The sequence below is a fragment of the Phocoena sinus genome, chromosome 3, assembly GCF_008692025.1.
Source record: "Phocoena sinus isolate mPhoSin1 chromosome 3, mPhoSin1.pri, whole genome shotgun sequence".
NCBI lineage: Eukaryota > Metazoa > Chordata > Mammalia > Artiodactyla > Phocoenidae > Phocoena > Phocoena sinus.
In genome coordinates this window covers 80,194,615-80,220,287 of record NC_045765.1, presented here as the reverse complement: position 1 = coordinate 80,220,287, position 25,673 = coordinate 80,194,615, and the positions used below count along the sequence as shown (strand labels likewise).

The window sequence follows — 25,673 nt, the reverse complement described above, 5'->3', positions numbered from 1 at the left end:
AATATATTGCTCATATATAAGTAAAACATATCTACTAATGGTCTGTTACGTGCCTTTGTCAAATATCTAATTTTTTAAGCTTATGTTGTATTAATTGCTATATGAATATAGTATGCTAGGGTACAAGTTTATTTTCATTTTTTGAAATGACCTTGTTATTTTCTCTCTCCTCTTTCTTGACTGTTACAAAGAACTCTGCTATGACTATATTCCAGGACTATTAAATAGAGGATTCCTCAAAAAGCCAGGGTTAAAAGTGGATTAAGAGTTAAGTAGATCTATCTTTTTCTGAAGTGGAGTCTCCCGGGGAAGTGAGAGGTGACACACCTCCCCTACTCCCCTGGTGACAGAAGAGTTCTGATGAATCCTTTCCTTGTGTCTCCCATGTGTTTCTAAAACAATTTGTTGGGATTGAATAACAACTCAGTTATATTTACATTCTTAGGGCAGAAAGATAATACTAGGTCAGGAAATAGCATTTGAAAGTCATTCTGATTTGGAAGGATGAAGCCAAGATATGGCAGAAGCTGGGGGCAGAGAAAGTCAGTTCCGGTAGCCTGAACCTGCCCAGAGCTGACCAGCCTGCATAGATTCAGACCCAAGGCCAAAGCCAGCGGTCTCTGACCTCTGCTGAAAAGAAGGAGCCAGCTTCATGAGCCCAGATACTCAACTTTCCTTTCTCATCAGCCTCTTTTTCTTGGCTTGCTGGTGCCCTTTTTTCCTGTCCTGCAGGTGGACTCTTTAGAAAGGTTCTTAACAATTGATGACTCGGCATTTGGTTGACATAAAGAAGTAAAACTAGAAAGAAAGAAGGGGAAAAGAGACCCCCAAAGTACTGCTGGAAACAAGTATTTTTTTAAATTAAGGTAGCCACTTTATATTCTTTCTGGAATGAGTCACAGGTATAAATAAAAACACATTTTAAAACATTTGTTAAATAATTTTACTGAAGAAATAAGTATGTGAGTTAATTTCTTTTTATTTTCCAGCTAATTAATTCCTTTTATTTTCTAGCTAATTTCTACACTCTTTTTGTTTTTTAATTAAAGCTTTAAGAAAGCAAAGAATGAAAACAGCCCTGTTACCCAAAGAAGCAAATCTCATGCGCCGTGGGAAGAAAATGGCCCCCAGAGGTAAAGAGGATCATTGTTTTTATAAAGGAGAACAGTATAAAAGGGGTTAGCAATTGCAGCTTGTTAAATAATGGAATCCAACTGCTTTGTGGCTGGTGATGACTAACTGTGGACAAGTCAGTCAGATTCCTAAATCTGTGTGACCGAGAACTTCTGAAGTAGAGGTCAACAGGATGTGTCCTAACGTGAAACGTTCTCCTGGAAAGACAGAAAGGAAAATTTGTATATACTAAGAAACTGCCTGAAAGAGCATTAGGATGGCTTGGTGGTCATTAGAATATGCGAAATGACATATAAATGGTAATTTTCCCAATTTCATAGTTCTTGTAAAAACTTGAGTTGAAAACTATAGCTCATGAATAATGCTTCTAGTAGACCTTTATTCCTAGAAATATAGAAATATTTAGTTTCTTTTGTTCACAACTACCATACCAGGAGCAGACCTGCATCATAACTTACTGGCCATATAGTTATGGTGGTTCCAGGTCTGACCACACAGTGGTTCAGATTCTAGCTCTGCCTCTTTCCTAGCTACTCTACTTGGCTGCTTAATTAAACATTCTGTATTTCTGTTTTCTTTTCTGCTACATGGGTCTAATAATTGTACTTTGGTGATTAGGGTTGATCTGGAGAAAAGCTCAGGCAGCACCTGGCATGTGGTGGTTTCATTGTAAGTGTGGATTGTTGTTGTTATTGCCATCATTTGTGTGTGTTGGTTTCTTACTGTTGAAGACCAGTGAGACAAACCCGTTCCTGCAAAATGAAGATTTTTATGATTTGTTTACTTCTCTTTTCTTTCAAGAAATCTTGTCAGCAAAGAGAACCATGTGCTCATGATCCAGTATTCTCCAGGCAGTAACAAATGTGCAGTCATGAACACTTCCCTAGATCCAGGTTAGGGTGTTGCTCCTCCAGGCCCTCTGCGGACATCATTGACCTTTCCTCTTCCACTCCAGCGGACTCTACAACTCCCCGAACGACCGCACGAGATCTCCCAAGTTCCCCTATGCACGCCGCCGAAACCCCTCGTGTGGGAGCGACCATGACTCTGTACAGCCCACCAGGAGGAGGTAAGCTGAACGACCCTTGGTTTTAAATTCCCAACAGAAGCTCTGGATCCCAGCCGCATTTTAATCACAGGTTACTCTCATAGTATCATGATTGTTTGTCTCCCCATGGTAACAGAGAGCTTATGCTTTCGGGTTTTTTTTTTTTAAACATCTTTATTAGAGTATAATTGCTTCACAATAAGGATATATGTTTATGTTTTGTTTTTAATTGAGATAAAATAAGCTAGGGGTCCTGAAGCATTTCTCTTAAACAGCCAGAGTTTCAGAGAATAATTTCATGAAATATTGATGGGAACTCGCTTTCTGTATTGTAGTTAAGACTACATTTTAAAAAATGTATATAATGTATTTTGAGAAAAGATATTGTATATATAATATGTAGTGTATATAATATATATTGTATAATGATACATATTAATATATAAAAGATTTAAATGTTTTGATCTGAGAAGATAGGATTATGTTTAGAGAGAAATCTCTTAGTGGAGACTGAGTGCTTTGCTCTCAGGACTGATATTGTTGCTTAAACTTGAGTAAAACCCCTTTCAAAGAACAGAGAAAATGAATCCTGTTACATTTTACCCAGCAGGTCACATTGTTTGTGTGATTATATTTGCGTGTGTGTACTTAACTAAAAAAAATTCATATCTAGCAGTTTTGGACTGTCTCTGCAAAGCAGCCTGGGCAATATGACAGGTCCAAGAGAGGAAGACCTAGAAATCACTTACCAGAGAAATTCATTTCATTCCTACCTGATGGGGACTGTGTTTTACTTTGTGTACCTACATAAATAGTATTTTACAAGTGACTTATAATTATGAGAAATTCAGGTCATGTTTTCAGATAACTGTCAAGGTTCTTTTTGTATACACTGTAGATTTAGAAAGCAGAAGCCCTTCTCTTTTCTCTGCCCTTGTTCGTACTCACTTGCTGGTGCATCCCTGTTTGATGTCTTCTACTTCTGCCAGTTTCCCAGGGTCTTCATCCCCAGCTTTCTCAAACCAGGTCCAACTTCACTGAAATCCTTTGGTGATTAAGAAGGGAAAGGTCATCACCTTCACCTAGTAGGACTGAGAAGGGGGAGCTGGATCATGAGCAACACGATTAGATAGAATAATGGAAAAATAGCTTCCATTTACCATGTTCCAAGTACTGAGCAGATTACTTGCTATGTGTTATCTCATTTAATCCTTATGATACCCCTATAGAAATTGGTGTATATATCATTCAGTCACTAGGCCTTTCCAGCAGAGAGGGATTAATGCAGGGATTGGTACACAAACGTGGACAGGACTGAAGGAGCAAAAGGCAGAGAGTGGTGCACGTCTGCCACCTGGACACTGTGCAGCCAGGAGTAAGAGGAGAGACAGGGTGTCACCCAGAGAGTCAAGGCTGCTTCCGCCTTTCAGCTGGCCCTCGGGTACTTGCTGCTGGCACTGCCAGGGGCTCCGCCACTGTAGGAGTGACTCTTGCTGCCACTGCTAGAGGTACCACCGCCATAGCTAACACTGTGGAACCCCCAGTTGTAAGGAGTGCAACAGTGGGTGCCACAGGTGCTGCTAGAAGCAAAATCACTTGCCCTTTCCTCCTGCCTTCAAATCTCTCCTGAGTGCCTAAGTGGCAAAGGAATCCAGGAAGATGTGATATTAAGGCTCCGGTCTTGGCAATACAGGGGAGATTAGCGGTGGGTCCAGATGGGACTGAGAACCGATGGAAAATCCCTGGCCCAGCATTATTATCTCACTTTTACAGATGAGAAAACAGGCTTGGGGAGAAAATGGTAGCTGTTCCTTGCGGGTAACTGTTCCAGTCTAGAAGTGGATCCAGGTCTGTACATCTGAAAAAGGCAGGGATAATGAGTCATCACTTAAGGCAGGGGAAGAGATTTTCTGCCCTCCTTCCCTACCAACGATTGGTTCATCTTGGACAACACTTAAAATCAAGGCAACATCACTGGGAAACACTTTAAAGTGTATCTGTGTGTATATATGTGTTCAGGGGATGTGGGTAGTGGGAACTGCTAAATATATTAAGAATTTGGCACTGTTTGATTATTAAATAGATAGGTTTTTATAGTTTTTCATCCTAAGTTATTAGTGTACCTTTTCAGCATTCCCTAAATAAAATAATTACACACATTGAGCAGATGGTCATTTTTATTTTAATATGCTTGAAAATGAATTTATCAAGTTTTTACATTATTCATAAAAATTTACATTTTTTTCCCCCGAACAAATTGCTTGAAATAGTCGGGAGCACACATATTCCCAAATCCAGACTTAATGACTTTTTTACTGAGATACGTTTTCTGCTGGCTTCCTGTGAAATACAGAGAAGTAATTGTGGTGCGTGGACAGAGGATCCTTTCATTGGCACCATCCAGAGGAAAGGCTTTTGATTTTATAGAGAGTCTTTTTGTCTGAGCATCAGGGCCTCTGTCTGGTTCTGTGTGGTACTTGAAAGGTCTCTTATTGGGCATGTGTGTTTTGAGGAGACTAGACATTGCTGCATGTTGGTATAAAGAGCTAGAGCTCATTCTTTGTTTCTTTCCCCTCTAAATGCCCTATAATTGCCCTGTCCTTCTCAGTCTTGTTTTATTTTCACACATATTTACCTTGCCCTTGAGCACAAATCCCTGCATAGCTGGATAAACTCTGACATTTAAAACCGAGATTTGTCATCAGCATGGAGAAATCTCAAGGACTTAAATTTAATAATAGAAAATTCTATTTTGCAGTGCATGGCCAGGATAACATATTTTGCAAAACATATCAAAATTTTCTATTTTGCCAGTTGTTTGTCATTAAATGGATAAATATATCAAATTCTAGCTGGGTCTAGAACACTCATCCTTAACCTTTTTGGGTGATAAAACTCTCTGAGAATCTGATGAAATGTTGGATTCATTCCGGAGGAGGAAAAAGTACTTAATTAAATACACGTACAGATTTTCATAGAATATTTCAAGGTTCATGGAGACCCTGAAGCCTGCTTGTTTAAGCAGTCCTGTTCTAGAAGAAGAAGGCTAGCATACTTCCTAGCCAGTACAAGTTATTTTCACCCCTGTCCATTTTCACACTCAGAAATGTTAATTAGTGCCTACTTTATGCCAGGCACTGTGTTAAACAGCACTAGAGAAAGTCCCTGCCCTTTGGGAGCTTACAATTTGGGGAAGAAATACACGAATCACACAAATGCCTATGCAGTTATAACTTTTCTATGTCCTTGAGTGGGGAGTTAATAGGGTGCTTAGAGGGATTTATAAGAACTTGTTATTGTAACCTAACATGTCTCCAGAAAAGTACACATATCACAGGTATAACAGCTTGATAAATTCTAACAAACCAAACACTTGTGTAACCAGCACCAATAGGTGAAGTTTTGCTGACTCCTTGAGTCAAGGAGGTCGGGGAAGTGTTCCCTGAGGTTGGATTCTTGAGCTGCGTGCTGAGGCCAGAGCAGGCAAGAAGAGAAAAGATCATTCCAGGAACGGGGGCAACATATTCAGGGGCCTTGGGATGGAACAGAGTGTGGAGCAAGGCTGAAAAGCCAGTGTTGCTCAAGCACTGAGTGAACAGAAATGTGTTGGAAATGAGCCCAGAGAGAAAGATGAGGCCAGATCTCAAAGGACACCTGGAGGGCTTCCCTGGTGGCGCAGTGGTTGAGAGTCCGCCTGCCGATGCAGGGGACACGGGTTCGTGCCCCGATCCGGGAAGATCCCACGTGCCGCGGAGTGGCTGGGCCCGTGAGCCATGGCCGCTGAGCCTGCGCGTCCGGAGCCTGTGCTCCGCAACGGGAGAGGCCACAAGAGTGAGAGGCCCGCGAACCGCAAAAAAAAAAAAAAAGACGCCTGGACTTTGTTGAGGATTTTGGTTATTAGACCAGTGGTTTTTCTAAGGGGGTGATACCACAGTTGCATTTGTATTGGGTAAAGGTGATCCTTACTGTCCTGTGGAGAGAAGGTGGGAGAAGGTAGTAGGGGAAATAGATCAGGCAGCATATGAGTCCTGGAGAGAGAGAATGGGAGCTTGCGCTAAGGTGGTGATGTGGAGATATAAGGAAGTGAATGGTTTTGCGACCCTGTAGGAGGTAAAAGCAGTGGGACTAGAAGGACCAAAATGAGGGGTGAAGGAGTGACAGATGTCAGGAATGAGTACAGGCTTGTGCAGTTTCATGGATTGAGGTGTGATGTACTGAAATAAGAACCACCTGGACATTACAGGCTCAAAAAGCATAGCTCTGAGTTTGGTTGTTGATAAGTTGAATTTGTGGTACCTTTGAGAAGTCCACATGCAACATTTACATGGATTGTTGGATATAAGTCAGGAGCTAGATTAGCCATCTGGACTGAAATATAGATTTCTCGTAGGTGTTAGTTGAAATATGAAATAGAACTGAGGCTGTCTAGATAGACAGTATGGATAGAATGCAAAGACAAAGCCAGTGATAGAGCTGTGAGAAACTTTAGCATTTATTTGCTTTAGTTGAAGAGGATTAATTTGTAAAAGAGTTAGTGAAATTGTGCCCATGTGAAAAATCAAGAGAGTGAAGAATCTGGTTACTAAATAGCTTCCGTCCCTCTTCATTCCCAGACTGCTAGAAGCCAGGTTTATATCTCCTAGGCATGAGATTAGAAAATCTCACTGTAGGATATGGACAGATACTAGGGGAAAGGCCTACAGATAGCAGCTTTCAAAGGACCCTCCAATGAAATGGTTGAGACTACCCACTTAACTTAGCTCCACATTGCAGTGAGGCCCTCAGTTAACATGCACTGCACCATCCAGAGGGTTCCAGTCTTTTTCATGCCTAATGCTTAAATACGAAGAGAGCCATAATCACCTGGCACTTGAGGATAGCATCTCTTTGGAAAGACAGAGACTGAACCAACCATTAGGAGTGCATGTGTGGGAGCTCACAGGAAATAGAGACAATATAAGAAACAAAGAAAAATTTCTAAAAAAGTTTATTATCTTTAGAAAAGTGAAAACTGTGGTATTGAAAGGAAAGAGTGCATAAGAGTTTTCAGATTTTAAATTTGTGGGGTAGAATTTTACATAATTAATAGAAGGTTTGGAAGATAAAGTTAAGGAAATCTTTCCCAAAGTAGAACCAAAACAAAACAAAACAAATCCATGGAAATAAGGATTAAAAATGATCGAACCTGGATATCAATCATTTGACTAATAAAATTTCTAAGGGAAAAAAGACAAAAATTGCAGGAGAGGAAACTATTAAATAAATAGTAAATACAAAAAAAAAAAAAAAGAAATAGTACAAGAAAATATCCCAGAACGGAATGATTTAACTCTATAGAGAGAACCCACTGAGTATTTGTCATACTAGATTGAAAAATTAGATCCATACCAAGATCATTAAATTTCAAAACATTATAGATTAAGAAAGAATTTTTAAAACTTGGTGTCGGGGAGGAAAATGGGAGAGAAAAGAAAGGCCACGCACGAATGGTGACAAATCAGAATCATGGCATTGGGCTGCTTAACAGCAAACGCAGGGAAAGAAGATAACGAGGCATTGCCTTCAAAATGCTGAAGGAAGAGTATTTTCAATTTAGGATTCTGTGCCCAGATAAACCATAATTATATGTGTAGAATAAAGACATTGTCAGAAATTTCAGCTCTCAAAACAAAAAAAAATAATGTATCTGCCATGCAGTTTTCTCTGTCAACAAGTTCCACCAAAACCAAGACAAGAGGCCATGAGACCTGGAAATATGGGAACCATCCAACAGAAGCAAAAGGAATTCCCTGGTTCATGGTGAAGAGAGTTAATCAAAGTGACATTTGTGCAGCAGTGCTAGACAGCAGGCTGTTCAGATATGAGCAGGAGGGCAGAGGGCTCCAGGAGGGATGTAAATGTAACTTGCAGATTATCTGAGTATTCGTGCATCTCAGGAGGAGCTTTGCAGTTTTCTCAGAGTTGGGATGAAGAGTCAGTGAGAAGCACAAGGAAAACTAAGCAGCTGATAGGTATGTAGAAAACTTGGCAGTTATCATCGCTAAGAAAACCTTAAACCCATACAAGAATGGAATTGTGTTCCGAAACACTGTTTAGATCATCTGTGAACAATACTTATATAATTGTATTTACATATCAGTGTTATGTTATTTGATATAATTATGTTAGGAAAATGGGGGAATGAAAGTCGTGAATGTGGCCTTAAAGAGCCATGTCTGCCCTGACTGGAGTGCAAAGGCACGTATAACAAAGGGTAAGGAAATGGAGACCAAAGGGCATAGACACCTCTCTCAAGAAGTGTGGCTTTGAAGGAGAGAGGAGAGACTGGGCAGGAAATCATGGGTGATGTGGAGTCAAAGTAGGTATGTGTATGTCTAAATAGGAGAGACTTGAGAATGTTGAAAAGCTGGTAAAAGAATTTGCTATGAGGACAAGTTGAATATATGTGAGCGATAGGAGGGTAGTTAATGACAGTCACAGAGTAGATAAGAGGGGATGGGACCCACACGGCACAGGTGAAGGGACTGACCTTAATTATAAGGACAGTTCCGTAAATAAGAGAGGGAGATGTTGGTCAGTTTTATTTTTGGTAACAGGAAGAGGAAAGAGTTCCCATCTGATGGCTGGCTACTTTTCACTTTGGAAGGAGAACACAAAGTCATCTGCTGAAGCAGGAGAGGGTTGCGAGGTGAAAAGAGTTTGAAACTGCTTTACAGAAACTGAGAGTACTTCGATCAGAGAAAGGTGGTAGGATTGCTGGGTCATGTTGTAGATCTACTTGAGGTTATGCAAATGGATTTGTAGTGTAGCTGATATGCCCTTTTACGTAACTTCATCCAGCACTGCTCGGCCAGCTTTTGCCGGCTGGCTCAGAGAACCTGGAGAGTTGGATTCACCCATACTTGGGGTTTTGACAAAAAGACTGAACAAAAAACAGAGTTGGAGGAAGTTTCGAGTACTGGAATACATGTTATTGAGATGATGGAAATCTGAGCTGAGTCAGGGAGGGAACGAAAAAAGGTGAGGAACTGATGGAAAGTTGCAAGGTCTATAGAGAGATGGTACTACTGAGGTCAAAGAAAGAGAGAATGAAAGTCATTGAATAAGCAATAATAGTAATACTAATAATAGCCAGCATTTATTAAGTGCTGACAGTGGGCCGGGTCCTACTCTGTGCATTTTAAATATATTAATTCATTTTATCCGCATAAAAACCCTGTGTGGGAAGTACTATTAAAACTGAGGCTCAGTAGAGAAGTAATTTGTTTAAATCACACAACTTAACAATGGATGGGATGGGATTCACATTCAGGACTACAGAGCCCGCATATTTAACCAGAGTGCCCCATCGAAGCTGTTTGAAGGTAAATAGGAAGTGGTATTCAGGAAGGAGAGGAGATTTCAGTCAGAGAGCAGAGTGTTTGTGGGTGGTTACAGATGATAAAGTCCAAAGTGTGACCATGATGGGGTTGCTGAGTTGTAGTGAAGAGGTCATTAGAGACGATGACAAGGGACGTGGAGGCCAGGGTGTTGGAAAGGGCATTTGGGTGAGAGCTGATGTCAGATTATGGCAGAACTTGGCTTGGTTGATTGTGTTACTGAATTGGGTTTGTTTGCCCAACTTTGCAGCAAGCCAAATGCTGAGATGCCAAGGTTTGCTTCAGAGAAACAGTTTATTCACGAGACGGCCAAGCAAGGTGAAGGGAGAACAAATCTCAAATCTGCCTCCCTGAAGATAGGGCTTAGGGCTATTCATGGGATAAAGAGGCAGGGTGGTCTGAGGCGTGGGGAGAGGTGACTGGAGGTAAGAAGAGGGAGGTAATTGGTGGTCTGTGCAAATGTAGTCGAGCTTCATGGCTCTTCATAGGACACATGTTCAAAAAATATTGGAGTTCACACGTTCTGAGGGTGGAGGTTTTGGCCCTCTGACATCAAAAGGTCATCCATTGGACACTCACGCAGGCCCAGTTGAATGGTGAGTGGTTTCAGCCGGTCTGAACTGGGCAAGAACTAATTCCAAGTTCCTGAAAAACAACTTAAGCAACCATTACTATTGTGACCCATATGTCAGAGGTGTTATGTATAAGGAAGCTGTGGGCATCTAGTTTAAAATCAATTGAAAGCACGCAAGGCAGGACTTCCCTGGTGGCGCAGTGGCTAAGAATCCGCCTGCCAATTCAGGAGACACAGGTTTGATCCCTGGTCCGGGAAGATCCCACATGCCGCGGAGCAGCTAAGCCCATGCGCAACAACTACTGAGCCTGCGCTCTAGAGCCCGCGAGCCACAACTCCTGAGCCCGTGTGCCACAACTACTGAAACCCGTGCGCCTAGAGCCCACTGCACTGCAATGAAGAGTAGCCCCCGCTTGCTGCAACTAGAGAAAGTCCGTGCGCAGCAATGAAGATCCAACACAGCCCACTTCCCCCCCACAAAAAAAAAAGCATGCGAGGCAGGTAAGGTTTGGTGGGCCTAATTAGGTTAGCACTTGGTTTCACTTGCAGACCTAGGAACTACAGATGAGCCCCTTCATTGGATGAATGGAACTTACCAGACACGTTGTGCATAGTTATTTGTGGTCTGTTTGTAGCCCCTGCTAGATTGCTGGCTTCTTGAGACCAGTTGGTATTATGCTTCTGGGGCCAGTTGTAGGGCTGAGCATGTGTGTGACTGCCGTGTTTGGTGAACGGATGACTCTGTAAGGGACGTACGTTAACTGAAGTGAAACTCATTTTGGTATGCTTTCCTTAGCCAACTGATAATTTTCTCTTCTCCTTAATGTCTTCGTTTGTTTGTTTTCCATAGGAAAGCCCATAACAGTGGTGAGGACTCAGATCTAAAGCAGAGGAGGAGGTAAAGAAAACAAATTGGAAGGCGGGTCAAGGGAGAGGGAGGGGGCTTAGCAGGTTAGCACAGCGCAGACCTGAGGCAGGAGTGGGGAAAATGTTTTGTTTTATTAGTGGCTGCTTTAAGAGTATTGTAATGTTTTTTTAAGAGTATTGTAATTTTTTTTAACTTTGAGATATCAATTTTGGCTTCAACTGGTTCTCAGTCTTCCTTTCTTAACATCCTTAGGAGTTTCTCTTTTTTTCTTTTTTCTGCTCCTTTTGTCTTAGAGGAGCTGTCTCAGTTATCTCTTTTTTTTTCTTTCTTTCTTTCTTTTTTTTTTTTTTGGCCACATCGTGCGTGCGGTGGCATGCAGGATCTTAGTTCCCTGACCAGGGATCAAAATCAAACCCGTGCCCCCTGCAGTGGAAGCGTGGAGTCTCGACCACTGGACCGCCAGGGAATTCCCTCGGTTATCTCTTGCTACATTAAAACCACCCAAAACTTGGTGGTTGAACATAACAACAGCCATATATATCTTGTGTGATTCTGTTTGTTAGCTAGTCTAGCTAGTCCCTGGCAGAATGGCTGACAATCTGGGACCTCTCTCTGTCTGTGGTCTCTGCACCTGGCTAACTTAGGTGGCTGGAAGGAAGCAGAAGCTACCAGCCCTGTTAAGAGACTGTCCTAGAACTGGCAGAGTATCCCTTACACCTTCTTCTGTTGGTAAAAATCCGTCACAGGACCAGCACAAATTCAAGAGGACGGGAAATAAACTCTCCCTTTCTCCATGAAGGTAGGGGTTTGACAGGACTTTGTGTCCATATTTAGTCCACCCCAGGGGCTTTTAGCTTTTCCACGTCAGAGTTCTGTTGGAAGTATTTGTTTCTGTGGTCCCTTCAGGGAGCATGGCGACATTTGCTTTAATCTGCTCTCATTTCTGTAGACATTCAGATGCCTGGCTGAACTGAGAAACTCTGACTGGGAGAGGGTACGACAGCTACTTATGTTTGGATTAGTAATTTTACTGCAAAATTAATTCTAAAGAACCAACATGAACCTTTCTGAAATTTTTCATTTGTCATAAATGTGGGTTGTTTTTTTTTTTTTTCCTTTTGCTCTTATTTTGTTTTCAGGTCGCGCTCACGCTGTAACACAAGCAGTGGTAGTGAATCAGAAAATTCTAATAGAGAACACCGGAAAAAGAGAAACAGGTAATATTGGAAGGTCATGGTTAATGGGAACTCTGAAATCAGAGGCTACCACTGGTCATAAAAGCTGTGTGTCCTATGAATTTCTATGCCTGATTTTTCTCATCTGTGTTTAAGAAGGAATCTGGCATGATTTTAAAGCACGGTTTTAGGAAACCTCAGCTCTTTGGACTGAGTTTCTTATCTTTATAATAAGATGATTAAACAATTTGACAGTGAGGTTCCTTTTTGTTAATAAAAAAAATGATGACCTATATTTAGGTACAACACGTGGTGAATTTGTTTGAGGGTGGTAAGAAATTTTACCATTTGTAGAGCGATTTCTCCCTGAAGTGTCTTTTAACATGACATCACTATCCTTTGCCCAGCCAAAAAACGAGACACTCATAGTTGCATAGTTTCAGCCTTATGTATGTGTACATGCAAATACGTGTTTATACTCGTGCCAGGTGCACACAGTTAGATGGGTAAATGCAATTAGTTCATATCTTTAAGACTTAAGAGCTTGTTAATAACATGATTTGACATGTAATCAATGTCAGTGATGGCTTAATGCACTAACCAGTTCTTCCTAGTTCCGGAATACTTATTTGAAAACAAGTAATCATATAATGAAAGAGCACCAGGTTGGCGAGGTGAGGGATTTGGTTACTGGTTATGCCAGTTTCCAACCCAGTGGTTCTCAAATGGGGACAGTTTTGTCTTTCCCTGTGTTCCCTGAGGACATTTGGCAATGTTTTGGGATACTTTTGGATGTCACAATTGTCGGGGGGGATTGCTGCTGGCTAGAGAGGCTGCTAAACATCCTCCAATGCACAGGACAGCCCTCTACAACAAAGAAATATCTGGCCCCAAGAATGTCCGTAGGGCCACTGTTGGGAAACCGGTTCTCACCTGACGTGGAGTCTTGCTTGGTTGCCTTATTTTTCTGGGCCGTCTTTTTCTCCTCTGTAAAATGAAGAAGTTGGATAAGATAATCTCCAAGGTCCTTCTTTAGTGCTCAGTGCTCTTGTGCTGGTCATGCATTGAATTGGCCTCCCTCTCTAACTACAAAGCCTGTGTAATGACAGCCCAGATAGCATTGTAAGAGTGGGCCATTTTCTTAGGAAGCTTTCCATGTGGAGCCTTCTTAGGGGCTGGCATCATACTAGATAGAGGTGAGATCTCAGTGTGTAAGGACAACTTTCTCAAGGAAATGATTTCAGTTTCTTTATCTATAAAAAGCCAAGTGTGGAGGGTAGATCTCCCTCAGGTACCCTCTTCCTGCTCTAAAATTCAGTATCTCTGCCCAAACAACACAAAACAAAGCAAAACTAACAAACAAAACAGCCTCCCTCCCCCATTTGTACTTACTGATCAAGCCAGTATCTTAATAAATATATTTCTGTTTTGCTTGGTGTATTCTAAGTTGAGCTCATAGGTGCTCTATTCTCAACTTCTCAGAAGGTAACCTATTTAAAAACAGTGTCTTTTCAGGCCAAAATGCTCACGGTGACATTTGTTATTAAAATGAAACACTATTTAAAGGTTGCCAGCAAGTTCCTAAATAGCTCATTACTGATCTAGGGGCACTGGTTTCAATATTCCTTCTAGGTGTTTTCTCCCTCTACCCCAATTTCTCCTCCCACCCAATTTCATGAACAATTTTTTAGACTGGCTTTCTTTGTACTGTATTTTAGAATGATGGTGGTTCTGAATGTTTAAATGCAAATGTACTTTGTAAGGCTATTAATGAGAAATTGCTTTCAAAACACACTGACACAAAGGTTTTCAAAATCATTTCTTTTACCTGCAGAGATATTGCCCTAGGGTTATACAAGTTGCCTGTGTCTGTAGAAGATGAGGTCTGGACTCTAGCTCTCAGGGGCATAGCAAAAAGTGGGCAGAGGAAGAAACATGTCTTGCAGTTCCCATATCCACTCCTGAAAATCCTGGTGTGGGTACAGTGTGCAGAGAAAGATGGTGCAACACATTACACTGCCCCTGGGTGCCACGTACCCATTACGCAGTGCTGCCACTAACCCCTCCGTCCCATTATTAGCCTTTAAAATTTTGCCAGAACCCAGTCATTCCACCTCGGGGTACAAGGGTCTGAGTATTTATACTGCGGCCCTGCTGATGGTCCCATTACAGACACAGTATGTCTTGTGTCTGTAATGAAGGGTTGTCAAATGATGTCTGACTTTCTACTTTGGGGGAGAGAATGAATCTCTTCAACCTCAGTTGTCCTTCCTTATTTTGGTCGGGAACGTGACCCAGCCAAGCTCTCACCAGCGTCTTTTGTACTTTTATTAAAGGACTCTGGTAACCCTAGAATGGGGCAAAGTGAATCTTGAACATGTTGATGTTCTACTTCCTGCCAGCAAGGTCTCTAAATGCAGACCTGGATGCTTCCTCACTTTGGAAACCAGAGCCTGCACCCGACACACCCCATTTTCCTGTCTCCGCAGGGGAACTGTAGCCTGAGGCAGAGGAACAAAGACTGTGCACATTTGCTTTTCAGGCACTGTTTTGAAGCCCATGAAGTGTCCAGTGGACTCTGGACAGAGTTCCAGAGAGACTTTCTGGAGACTGTGTGTGGTCTTTGGGATGCTCTTTCCTATGCTACTCTTTCTTTCTGTTTTTTTGTTTTTGTTTGTTTGTTTGTTTAACATAAGGAAGGTCTCTCCTATTAGGTTGGAGATAATTCTGTGTAAATACTGTTTTTTCACTGTGTCTACCCATTGGATTTTAAGCTGCCTTGCTGTTCCCATGGATGACAATTTCAATATCTCAGATTTTGTGTTCGGAGAAACACAAGTTAACAAGACAATGTTCACAGATCAACTTTATCCAAAGCAGTAGTTGTGGCTTTTAACAACCATGAAAAAAAAATCATAATCCACATTGACTCTGGAAGGCTAGTATCAGAAACAAGGATTGTTGTTTAGATTCAGTTTTAGAAAAACATAACTGTAGATAAGCACCCCCTCTGTCAGTTTTGGGTCTAGAGCTAATGAGGCCAGATGGTGAGGGCTGTGCAGTAACTGCAGGGTTTCATTCCACAGAAGTTTCCGAAGTTTTCGAGCCTCCTTTGGGGAATTGTTTATGTCTTTCTTAATCCCCTTTCACTTCAGTTGTTGCTTCCTTACTGTTTTCATAATGTGCATGGGTACCTACAGTACTCTAGATTTTAAGATTTGAGAAAATAGATTTTTCCTCCCTTTGTATAATACCTGGAAGTTGGAGCACAGTTTCTTGTGATAACATCTCAGATGACAGAAAGTCCTTATTTTCCCCTCAGTGTCTCTACGTACACCCTCATCTCCATTTCTCTTCTCTTGCCTCCCTTTTTACTATTCACATTATTTTTCCTCACCCAGTTCCCTTTTTTTTCTTTTCTTAGCTTCTTTCTCACTCTTTCTTTCCTGTCTTCTCTGACTTCTGTCTCTGTTTAGGAGCCAGTGATGTGTCAAAAAACCCCCAAGGGTGTGGATCAGGGTTTTGGTTCTGCCATGTCCTGCTGTTTGACCTTGGGCAGCTCATTTAACAAATTTAAACTTAGCTTTCTCATCCCTAAAATGGAGTGCATACTACCTGATCTGCTTTCTTGAATGAGTTACTGCAAAGACCAAATGAAATCTGAGAGGTGATAGCACTTTGGCGGAGGGAGCCGGACAGTTTAATATCGAATTTTGGAGTCACTGCCTCTTTCTTTGGCTGTCCCCACCTCTCCTACACCCTCTTTCCAACCTTTTCCACTTTTCTTTTAACCTTGTCTTCCATTTCCCCATCTACCCTAACTTTACACATTTGTATTTTCAGACCAGGTATTCTTACCCTCTGATTGATGGGTAGGTTTTAGGGGTCTCATAACCCCAAGAAATTGTATGTAACATTCTTTGTGTTTCTAAGTGTACAATTTTCTGGCGATAGTCTGTAGATTTAATCAGATTCTTAAGGGGGTGTCTGACCTCCAAAAAGTTATGAAGTGGTGATTATGATCTAAATAGTGAGAGATAGATTGATATTGGGAAGTGGAATTGGTAGGATTCAATTCACTGGTAGGATTGAAAACTAAAAGCCTGCAAATTTCTTTTCAGATTACTTTTTGTTATACTGATTTGGGAAAAAAATCGGTTGAATTAAATTCATCAAATTGGAAACCTACCAAGTACAAAGCAGCATGAAGTTAATGTGAATATTAGATTGAATTATGTTTTACTAGTTAGAATTTTGAATCTTGTACCTAAGTTCAGAAGGTCAGTCAGCTGGTCTTTATACGTTTGAGCCCCTGGGCCATGCTCAGGACTTGCCCACAGTGTATGTTGAAGGAGGACCTAAGAGGTAGACCTATCAGAGTGAAGCCTTTCATAAACCAGCTTTCCCTGAAAATACCTTGAGCTTAATAAAATATCCTTCATGTTCAAAGAAACCGGTCTGCAAAGTATCCTTTGTGCTGTTGATGAAAATCAGCACTCCTTTGGGCATTCACTGGGGAGGATCTGTGGATTACTCAGTCATTAGCTTTGATGTGTTGCTAGGCTTTTAGGATTTGAAGTGGGAGATTTGGAGGAGGTGGGCAGTGAGGCAGAGAACTAGTCTGGTGTTTTTTGCATAAGCATAAAAGTGGAAGTAACTCTGGAGCCTGGTGAGGATTAAAAGGGTAAGAGAAATGATAGAAGCTGGGGGTAAATGCTGGACTAGAATAAATTGGCAGCAGAGGACCATTTGGGCCTTTCCCAAATTTCATTCTGGGATGTTTGCATCATAATCACATGAGTTATGTACCTGAGGTGATGTGCGTGCACACGTGTGTGCGCGTGTGGGTGAAATAAAGCTCAGAACAAAGAACGAGGGATGGTGCGTTACGAATTTTGAAGATGCTTTGAAGATCTTTGTGCCTAGGAGCTGGTTCCTTTACCCTCTGAGTTTTAATTTTCACACATGCAAAGTGGGATAATACCTGCCCCGCCTACTTCACGGGGTTTATAAAGATCTGAAATAGTGGATGCACTTTGAAAAGCACAAAGGGCCCTGCATGGGCAGGTACTATTCGATTGATGAGAATGTTCAGCGCTGCTCAGTGTTATCTGAAGTCCTGTTGGATCTGCAAAGTGTGGCCCAGCTCCCTTTCACAATAAAGAAGTCAGTATTTCTAACATGAATTTGTTCTTCCACAAACGTTGTTAGAGTTTCCTCCTGCTTTTTAGATGTCTTTTAGAATCTGTATCTGAATAATGGATTAAGATGGTTTGAAGTATTTTAAATGTGTTCCACAGGTCTTTTATATTATTTTTCTGAAAAAAGAAAGAAACCATCCTCTGTGGCACTGCAGCTAACAGGGACAATACACTTGAGCCGGGGAGATCTAGATCACGGCTTTGGCAGGGTTTTGTTTTTGTTAGAGTGATAACACAAAGCAAAGCATTCCTGTCCCTCTGCCCTAGGGAAAAAATGTGGTTTTGATGATGGCAAACTTAAACCAAGGGACGTTTCTTCCACATGGCCTGAAGATAGGTAACTGTTTCCTTGCAAGCATTCCCTCCTGCCCGGTCCCTGTCCCTGATTGAAGTGTCGAGGCTGGCTGCAAACCAGGTAAAAATTGCGGGTAGGGAGAGAGCAGTTCGTGCAGAGCCAATGGAAATGATGTTCACCATGGTACAGATGGCACAGGGTTCTGATTTCCACTTTAATAAGTTGTATTAAGATTTAGACATTTGATGTGGATTATTTAGGGATTCCAGAGTATAATCCAAGTTGACAGAGATGACTGTGGAAGTGCGGAGCTGCAGCAAATGAGGAATGCTGTCAGATGACTAAAAGCAGAGCAGGTTGAAGGATCATGAAAACAGAAGGAGAGTTTGGGGAGGGAGATGGCACCAAACGCAGCCCATTTTAGCAGGGAGAGCATAAGGAGTAAGTGGAAGAGATAGAATCACCTTTAAGAGCAAATAAGAATAATTTATTGATGGTGGGGGAAGGTGGGAAAAGCAAATGAATTTTTTGCTTGCTGGTCTTCAGGGAGTATGTCGACAGATGCCTGGAACCAACATAAATTTCCCAAGGGAAGAAAAACTACTGAAAAAAAAAAGAAGACTGGTTTATAGCATGTGATCCAAAAATGAGAGCAGTGGATGAGAAACAAGTCCACAGTCAGCTGGGAACTGCAGATTTAATATTAGCGATGGAGTGGTTGTATGAAGCAATTGTCTGGGAAGTTGTGCTATTGCTGAAGAGTGGAGAGTTTTGGGTTTTTTTTACCGTTTCTGAATGGCTTATAAATAAAGCACGAATAGAGAACCATAATTTTAAAGCTGGAAAGGATCTTTACAGTAATTCAGTAGATGAAGAAACAAACCTACCAAAGAAGGTTAAGCGTTTTGCCCAGGGTCTCTGAGTCAGATAATGACAGAGCTGGAACGAGGCTGAACTCAGGAGTGATGGGTATTGCTCTTATCGCCTGGAAGCGTCATTATACACTTGCTTTGTAAGATTTCTCAAGTTCAGTATTACACATGGTCTTTATCTCAGTAAATGAGAGATGGAAGCGTCATTATACACTTGCTCTGTTAGATTTCTCAAGTTCAGTATTACACATGGTCTTTATCTCAGTGAATGAGAAATGAATTAAGAACTGGTATAAAGGAAGGTCCTATTAAGAACAAAACTGCCTGGATAAAGGTAGAGGATGAAGTAAAACCCGCGGGGATTTGTATAGGAATTCATTTGGTACTGTGAAGAATTTTGCAGAAGAGGCAGAACTATAATTGGGAAGATAGGAAAGAAGAGACTAGGAACAGTCATTATCTTCATTATTGTTATCAAACGATTATATGACGTTTTGTCTTCCAAACCTTTTGCAAACTTTAAGTGTCAAATGCAGTTAAAATCTAAATTGCACGGATAGCCTGAAAAATTAGGGTGTTGAAGTTTGGTGAGACGTGGAGGAAATGTATCCGAATTCTCTTATTCTGAAACGTTATTGGAGAACACTCTATTCTAGAGCGACGCTCTCCCTCGTACCTTGATTAAAAAGCAAAAACCTTACGGTAAGGCTTCTTAGCCCAGTTGCTAACTCTCCTTGGTTGTACATGAGGAAATAGACAAAATGTGATGCATGTAGAGTTATTGCCTTAACGGATACAGGAAAGAAACAGCATTTTTTGAGGTTCAGCTTTAAATATAACATTTGAAAATGAATACATCCCCAGTGAAAATTTCAACGGACTCCTTTCCCCACTTAAGACTTTCATGACTGACTGTCATATAAGACGTTCTGACTTTTTAAAAGGTACTATATTGATATAAGGCTTACAGTGTTTTTATTCTTCATAATGTAAATCCCCACATTAAAATTAAAATGTAGCAGGAAAGGAGCAAAAACCAACACTTTGCGTGTGCTACACCTAAGGAGAAATGAGACTTATAAGGTAGAATCATGATAGGATATGTCTTTTACATTTAAAGATTTCTTTAGTTACTCATGCATAAACAAAATAGTTAACTCCTGCCTCGTAAGGACTCAGTGTTACAATATCCTTGCCTTTAGGGCTAGGATTTTTCCTTTCCATGTAGCATCTGTATTTTCTGGAGCAGTTCAGTGATGGAAGAAATGACACTTTCATTCTTGTAATGAGGTACCATTAACCAGAGGCCTTTTGTAAGGGTGTAATTTCAAACTTCATTACAGACTAAGGCAGCCACACCACCCGTTACTCAGGAGAATGTGCTTCTGTTGTGACTCTCCAATGAGCCTTACATTTTTAATGTACCTTGTTAGAATATTTATGAAAGAGTATCCCCAGTAGAGGGCAACTGTCTTTGGAACATGTGGGTCCCAAAGATATTAACTGACATGGTTTCACTGCCCTCACTTTCGACTTTTTGATTAGGAAAATAAAAGTTAAAGGTGCATGCCGTTGTCTGAAATTCTTTCTGATTTAGTTCTTGTTACTAGTAAGGTACAAGAAATACGTGTGCTCTTGTCTCAGGAGCTTTAATTTTTGTTATCAGAGTAAAGCCTCAGTATGAAAGTAGCCAGCTAAATTCCACAGTAGAAGAATGAGCATATACTGCTTGTACTTCCTTTGAATTGTCTAAGGAATGTTTCTCTAGGAAACGTATGTTTGCCTCAGTCAGGTTTCACCCTTGCTGGCAGGCTTGACTTCTCAAAAATATTTAAGGATGCTGATTTACCGATTTAAAAAAAAAAAATTAGTGGAATTTTGTCCTGTCCACGAGCTGTGCAGCGATTTAGCTCAGAACGGAAGCTGTAGTCTAAAAGATTCCAGGCTTAGGAGTTGCCAGGACCTGGTGTCATGTCTACCCCGGGCAATGCAAGGTGTGGGTTCCTGTGGGAAGGAAGACAGCTCCTTGCCAGCCTGACGCCTTCCCACTGTCTTTCCTAGCTTTTGGATCCCTCAATCCTGGGAGAGTCCAGGACAGTTCCCCCCCTCCGCAGGTCTGGTGGGTCACTCCCTGGCTGTCACGTGATACATGGAATGGCTCGGAGGTGTAGGTTCTGGCTATGAAAATACATATACATACACGTGTGTGTGTATGCGCACATGGAATTTTCAAGTGAGAGTGTTTGCTTCAAAGGGTGATTAATGATGACCTCGTCGTATACCTTCTCATACTCTTCTTCAGATGTTTCTAATATTCAGATTCATATGTTCAGTTTTCATTTCCTCTGCACATGTCATTAGAAGAGGGAACTATGTTCTTGAATCTGTGAAAAATACTATGACTGTATCCTGTTAATATTCAAATAATAGCCTATTAGGAATGAAAGCTTTAGTGAGGAAATATATACAGTTCAAAGACTTGAAATGTGTTACAGATAATTTTTTACTTAACACAATTCCTCTTTAATCTAGAGAGATTTAAATAGCTTCTTCCTCATAAGCTACTTTTTTTTTTTTTTTTTTTTTTTAATGCGGTACACGGCCCTCTCACTGTTGTGGCCTCTCCCATTGCGGAGCACAGGCTCCAGACGCGCAGGCTCAACGACCATGGCTCACGGCCCCAGCCGCTCCGCGGCATGCGGGATCCTCCTGGAATGGGGCACGAACCTGCGTCCCCCGCATCGGCAGGCGGACCCCCAATGACTGTGCCACCAGGGAAGCCCATAAGCTACTTTTTTTTTTTAACTGGAATTTGCTTTCCATTGTCTCTGTTTAAGTATAAGTGAGATGACTATATGTCACTCTTCTACTGGTTTGCATTATAAGCAAATGCAGATATCCACCCCACAGTCTGTACTAAGTGCTGTAACAGGGCAGCGGAAAGACATCTGTTCAGTGAGAGAAATGACTCCAGACTTGTCTATTCTTTTCATTTCTGTTTCGAAGCAGTTATGCTCATGCAGTCACAGTACTGGGATGATTACCGTGCAATTCTATGCTGCTCTCCCACGCCCCGGGAGCAGCAGTGTGAAAGAAACACCCTGGAGCAGCTTCCTCAAGAACGTACATAAATTCAAAGTCAAAGATTCAAATAACAGGTGTTTGATTTTTGCAAGAAATACTCATGGCTTCACAGCATCACTGCAGTGCATTCCAGACATTATTTACACATTAATTAAGCACTTGCTTTAATTAAGTACTTGGTTCCCTCTCTCCCCTGTAACACCTCACCCTTCTTTTTAGAAAGACTTGATGCATCAAAAGTCCGAAACTTCTGCAGGCTGTGTGGTCCATGGATGGGTTTTGCCAGGTCAATACAGTATTTCGCATTCATAATTGGTTACCATTACTTGAAAAATAGAAGAGTTTGTTTTTAAAAAATCCAGATTTGTGGATTATCTTTTAAAAACTGAGAGGATTAAGTAACATTGTCCCGTGCTCTTACATGGCAAGTGCCTGTGCCCCCCCATACCCCCTCCCCCCAGTTTCCCTTTCCCTCATTTTACATTCCCTGCAGGGCCCCTGGCCACGCTGAGTGCTGAGTGCTCAGCCCTCATTCCCTCTTAAACATGCGAGCAGCATAACCAGAATGTTCTGTGCCTACTCGGTTGCTGAGGCATTATGCACCACATCTAACTTTTTTTATTTGTAGCTTCTTGTCTTAAAAAAATGGAAATTGTATCTGGCACTTACTGTGCATGAAAACTTGGACAATTTGTGAATTTTTAAGAGCATTTCAAAGGAAAACTATTCATTGCTGTTTTACTTAGTATATTTGTGTAAAATGATTCATGATTTAAGATTGTGTAGCAGACACCACTGTTTCTTTAGTCGAAACCTAAATATGTTTTATTTTTACATTTATTTATTTATTTTTGGCTGCGTTGGGTCTTCATTGCTGCGCGCGGGCTTTCTCTAGTTGTGGTGAGCGGGGGGCTACTCTTCATTGTGATGGCTTCTCATTGTGATGAATGGCTTCATTGTGATGGCTACTCTTCATTGTGATGGCTACTCTTCATTGTGATGGCTTCTCTTGTTGCGGAGCACAGGCTCTAGGCACGCGGGCTTCAGTAGTTGCGGCACGAGTGCTCAGTAGTTGTGGCTCGCGGGCTCTAGAGCGCAGGTTCAGTAGCTGTGGCACACGGGTTTAGTTGCTCCGTGGCATGTGGGATCTTCCCGGACCAGGGCTCAAACCCGTGTCCCCTGCATTGGCAGGCAGATTCTTAACCACTGTGCCACCAGGGGAGCCCCTAAATATGTTTTAAATGAGTTTTGTTTTTGATACATGTCTTTTTACTAGGAAATTTTAAGCCGGGGATGAAGTCTGAAAATAACCAATATATGTTTACGTATTTATATATAAATATTATATACTTATCTACTTAAGGATATGTTGATACGGTTAATACATTCCTAGCTTTAAGTGATTATGGTAATATTGGGAAATAACTTTTAAAAACATGTTTAGGATGAACTGATAAAGCACCACATATGTGGATGTTAATTTTAGATGAACGGTCTTTCTTTCAGAATACGGCAGGAGAATGATATGGTTGATTCGGCGCCTCAGTGGGAAGCTGTACTAAGGAGACAAAAGGAAAAAAACCAGGCGGACCCCAACAACAGACGATCCAGACACAGATCTCGCTCGTATGTGCTCTCTCTTTATGCCTTGATTCAAAAACTCCGAGCTTTTGCTAGCATGCAGAGTCTGGGGCACATTGGGCTGTCTCTCTGAAGTCTTCTAAAGTGATTTAGTTCAACCATGATTATCCCACTGTTTATTTGTCATAGATACCTTCTTACATTTGTTATGCTCATCAACTGTATCTGAAGCAGTAGAAGTTGGAGCACAGCCAAAGCAAAATGTCATAAAAAACAAGGCTATCAAAATCATGTCTTGTTTTGTTTTTAAACAAAGGTATATATTCAACTGAATAAGTGGGAATAGTCTCCTTTGTTCTGGAGCCTGGCAGTTGGTGAAATACCTGCTGCTTATCTCAATTTGAGTCTGCAGAATCCTCTTAAGTCTCGTTCCAGATTAAACCAGATGTGAATAACTTCCTATCAAATCACCATTTGTGAGCAGTCATCAGTGATTCATTACACCCGTGTTGAGATTGGCCTGCTCCTTCTGTTGCTAGGCAGTGCCATGTGTGAGCATAATAACCTCATGAAGATGAGGTTGCCAGTTCCCCAAATTAATTTTCTTTTGCACTGATAAAGTTTATACTTAAACAAAAATGTTTGCATCATCCAGATTTAGACTGTCCACACCCACCTCTTGTCCCAAAGCATACCTTTTTTTTTTTTTTTTTTTTTTGATGTGCAAGAAGTAGATTTACTAATACAGTATACACAAGCTGTCAAGGCAAGGGGGCTCTGCCCTGAGAATTAAGTGGGAAAGCAGCTTTGGTTAGGGAGATTCACACTCCATAGTCAGAGTGTGGGCCACCTTAGAAGGTGAGAGGCCCTGGGAGATACACCTTCCATAGACAGTATGTGGTCCAACTCAAAAGGCGAGAGCGGCCCCAAAGCATACCTTTTTAAAGTGAGCTGGACCTAACTACCTATCCCTTTATGATCCTGGGTGGTTAGATGTCTGGTGTTGTCTACTTGTGGAAGGAGGGATGGTGTCTCAGCAGGGCGGTGGGAGGATGCCTGGGAGTGGATGGGAGGCAGTCTCTAGAGGTAGGTGGGGAGCTCTGAGAGAGCTGGGCAGAAGGGTGCCAGCTCAGTTTAACAGAGGACAGGAGCAGGCTCCAGAGGGAACACCCCATAACCCTAGGGGACTCTGCTCAGTCTTAGGGACTTGCTTTCGAATGAGAAGTTAACCCATAATGTGTGTGTGTTTTTATCAGTGGTACATCATAACGAATGATGTCTGTTTCTTCTCTAATAGAAAATTTGCAGGTAGTCACTAAGCACTGTACACCCTATGGATTTATTCATTACTCCATTTGTTTTTGTCTGGACTAACTAAACTGTTCAATTTAAAGCAGAAGTTAATAAAAGTTTCCTTTGTCTTGCACACCACCTCTCCCTAATTCCATTAAAAAAAGAGAGGTTTAGAACAGGAAGAATCAAGCCGTAATTGTGGACAGTTTAACCAAAAGGCACAGAACCCCAAGATACGATCCCAGCATGGTCCTGGGCATATCTTTTGCAACTATGCTTTTACCCTTCCGTGTGGAATCTTTTTCTATGAGAGACTTATTATACACAAGTTTTGGTAACTTGGTATTAAATCTTAAAAACAGCATTCAGTTTTTCTGATTATTTCTAAAGCACTCTAAATTCAACTAAATGCCAATAATAAATTTCATTTATTAAATAAAGGGAAAAGTAAAATGAAATTAGGAAAAATCCTATATATAAACTTTGAAGAAGCCGAAATACATTTCTGGGGACAATAGTAAATAGTGAATAATCATTTATAGATAAAATTGATAAAGAGAATAATCCAAAGTTGTTGAGTATTACAGTTACTATAATTCAAATATTGTAGATGGGACTATGGATTTAATCATTTTTAATTGAGTGATCTGAGATTCATTTAACACCCTAAGGAATAAACTTTTTTACAGTTGAGGTAATTTGAGGTGAAATTTACATCTAGTGAAATTGCTCTCACCTTATGGGTAGAAGTCTATACATTTTGACAAGTGTATACATAGTGTATCCATCATGCCAATCAAGATACAGAATTTAAAAAGTTCCCTCCTACTCCTTCTGTTCAGTACCCATCCCCCATAGGCAGCCACTGTTCTGATTTCTATCACCATAGATTAGTTTTTTTCTCTTACTGAATGTCACATAAATGTAATTATACAATATATGCTCTCTTAAAATGTGGCTCAGTCCATTGTATGATTATACCACAGTTTGTTTATCCATTCTCCTCTTGATGGATGTTTGGATTGTTTGCAGTTTTTGCTGTTTTGTGAAAAAGCTCAAAGATACTCCACACAAGTGTACCTGTGGAGTATGTTATCTTTTGCCTTGGGGTAAATACCTGAGTGGAATTGCTCGGTTAGAGGATATGTCTTACCACATTTAATTTTATG

At 41.1% G+C, this 25,673-nt stretch overlaps 1 protein-coding gene across 2 annotated transcripts in view; it reads left to right on the top strand.

Annotated features, from left to right (window-relative positions):
* EPB41L4A (erythrocyte membrane protein band 4.1 like 4A) overlaps nt 1–25,673 on the top strand; it is a 275,254-nt gene that overhangs the window by 228,691 nt on the left and 20,890 nt on the right. For both annotated transcript variants that reach the window (XM_032627984.1, XM_032627985.1), the window contains exons 15-19: nt 1,050–1,133; nt 2,090–2,203; nt 10,986–11,033; nt 12,143–12,220; nt 23,137–23,256. In XM_032627984.1, the coding sequence (XP_032483875.1) occupies nt 1,050–1,133; nt 2,090–2,203; nt 10,986–11,033; nt 12,143–12,220; nt 23,137–23,256 (444 nt within the window). The remainder of the gene's footprint in view (nt 1–1,049; nt 1,134–2,089; nt 2,204–10,985; nt 11,034–12,142; nt 12,221–23,136; nt 23,257–25,673) is intronic.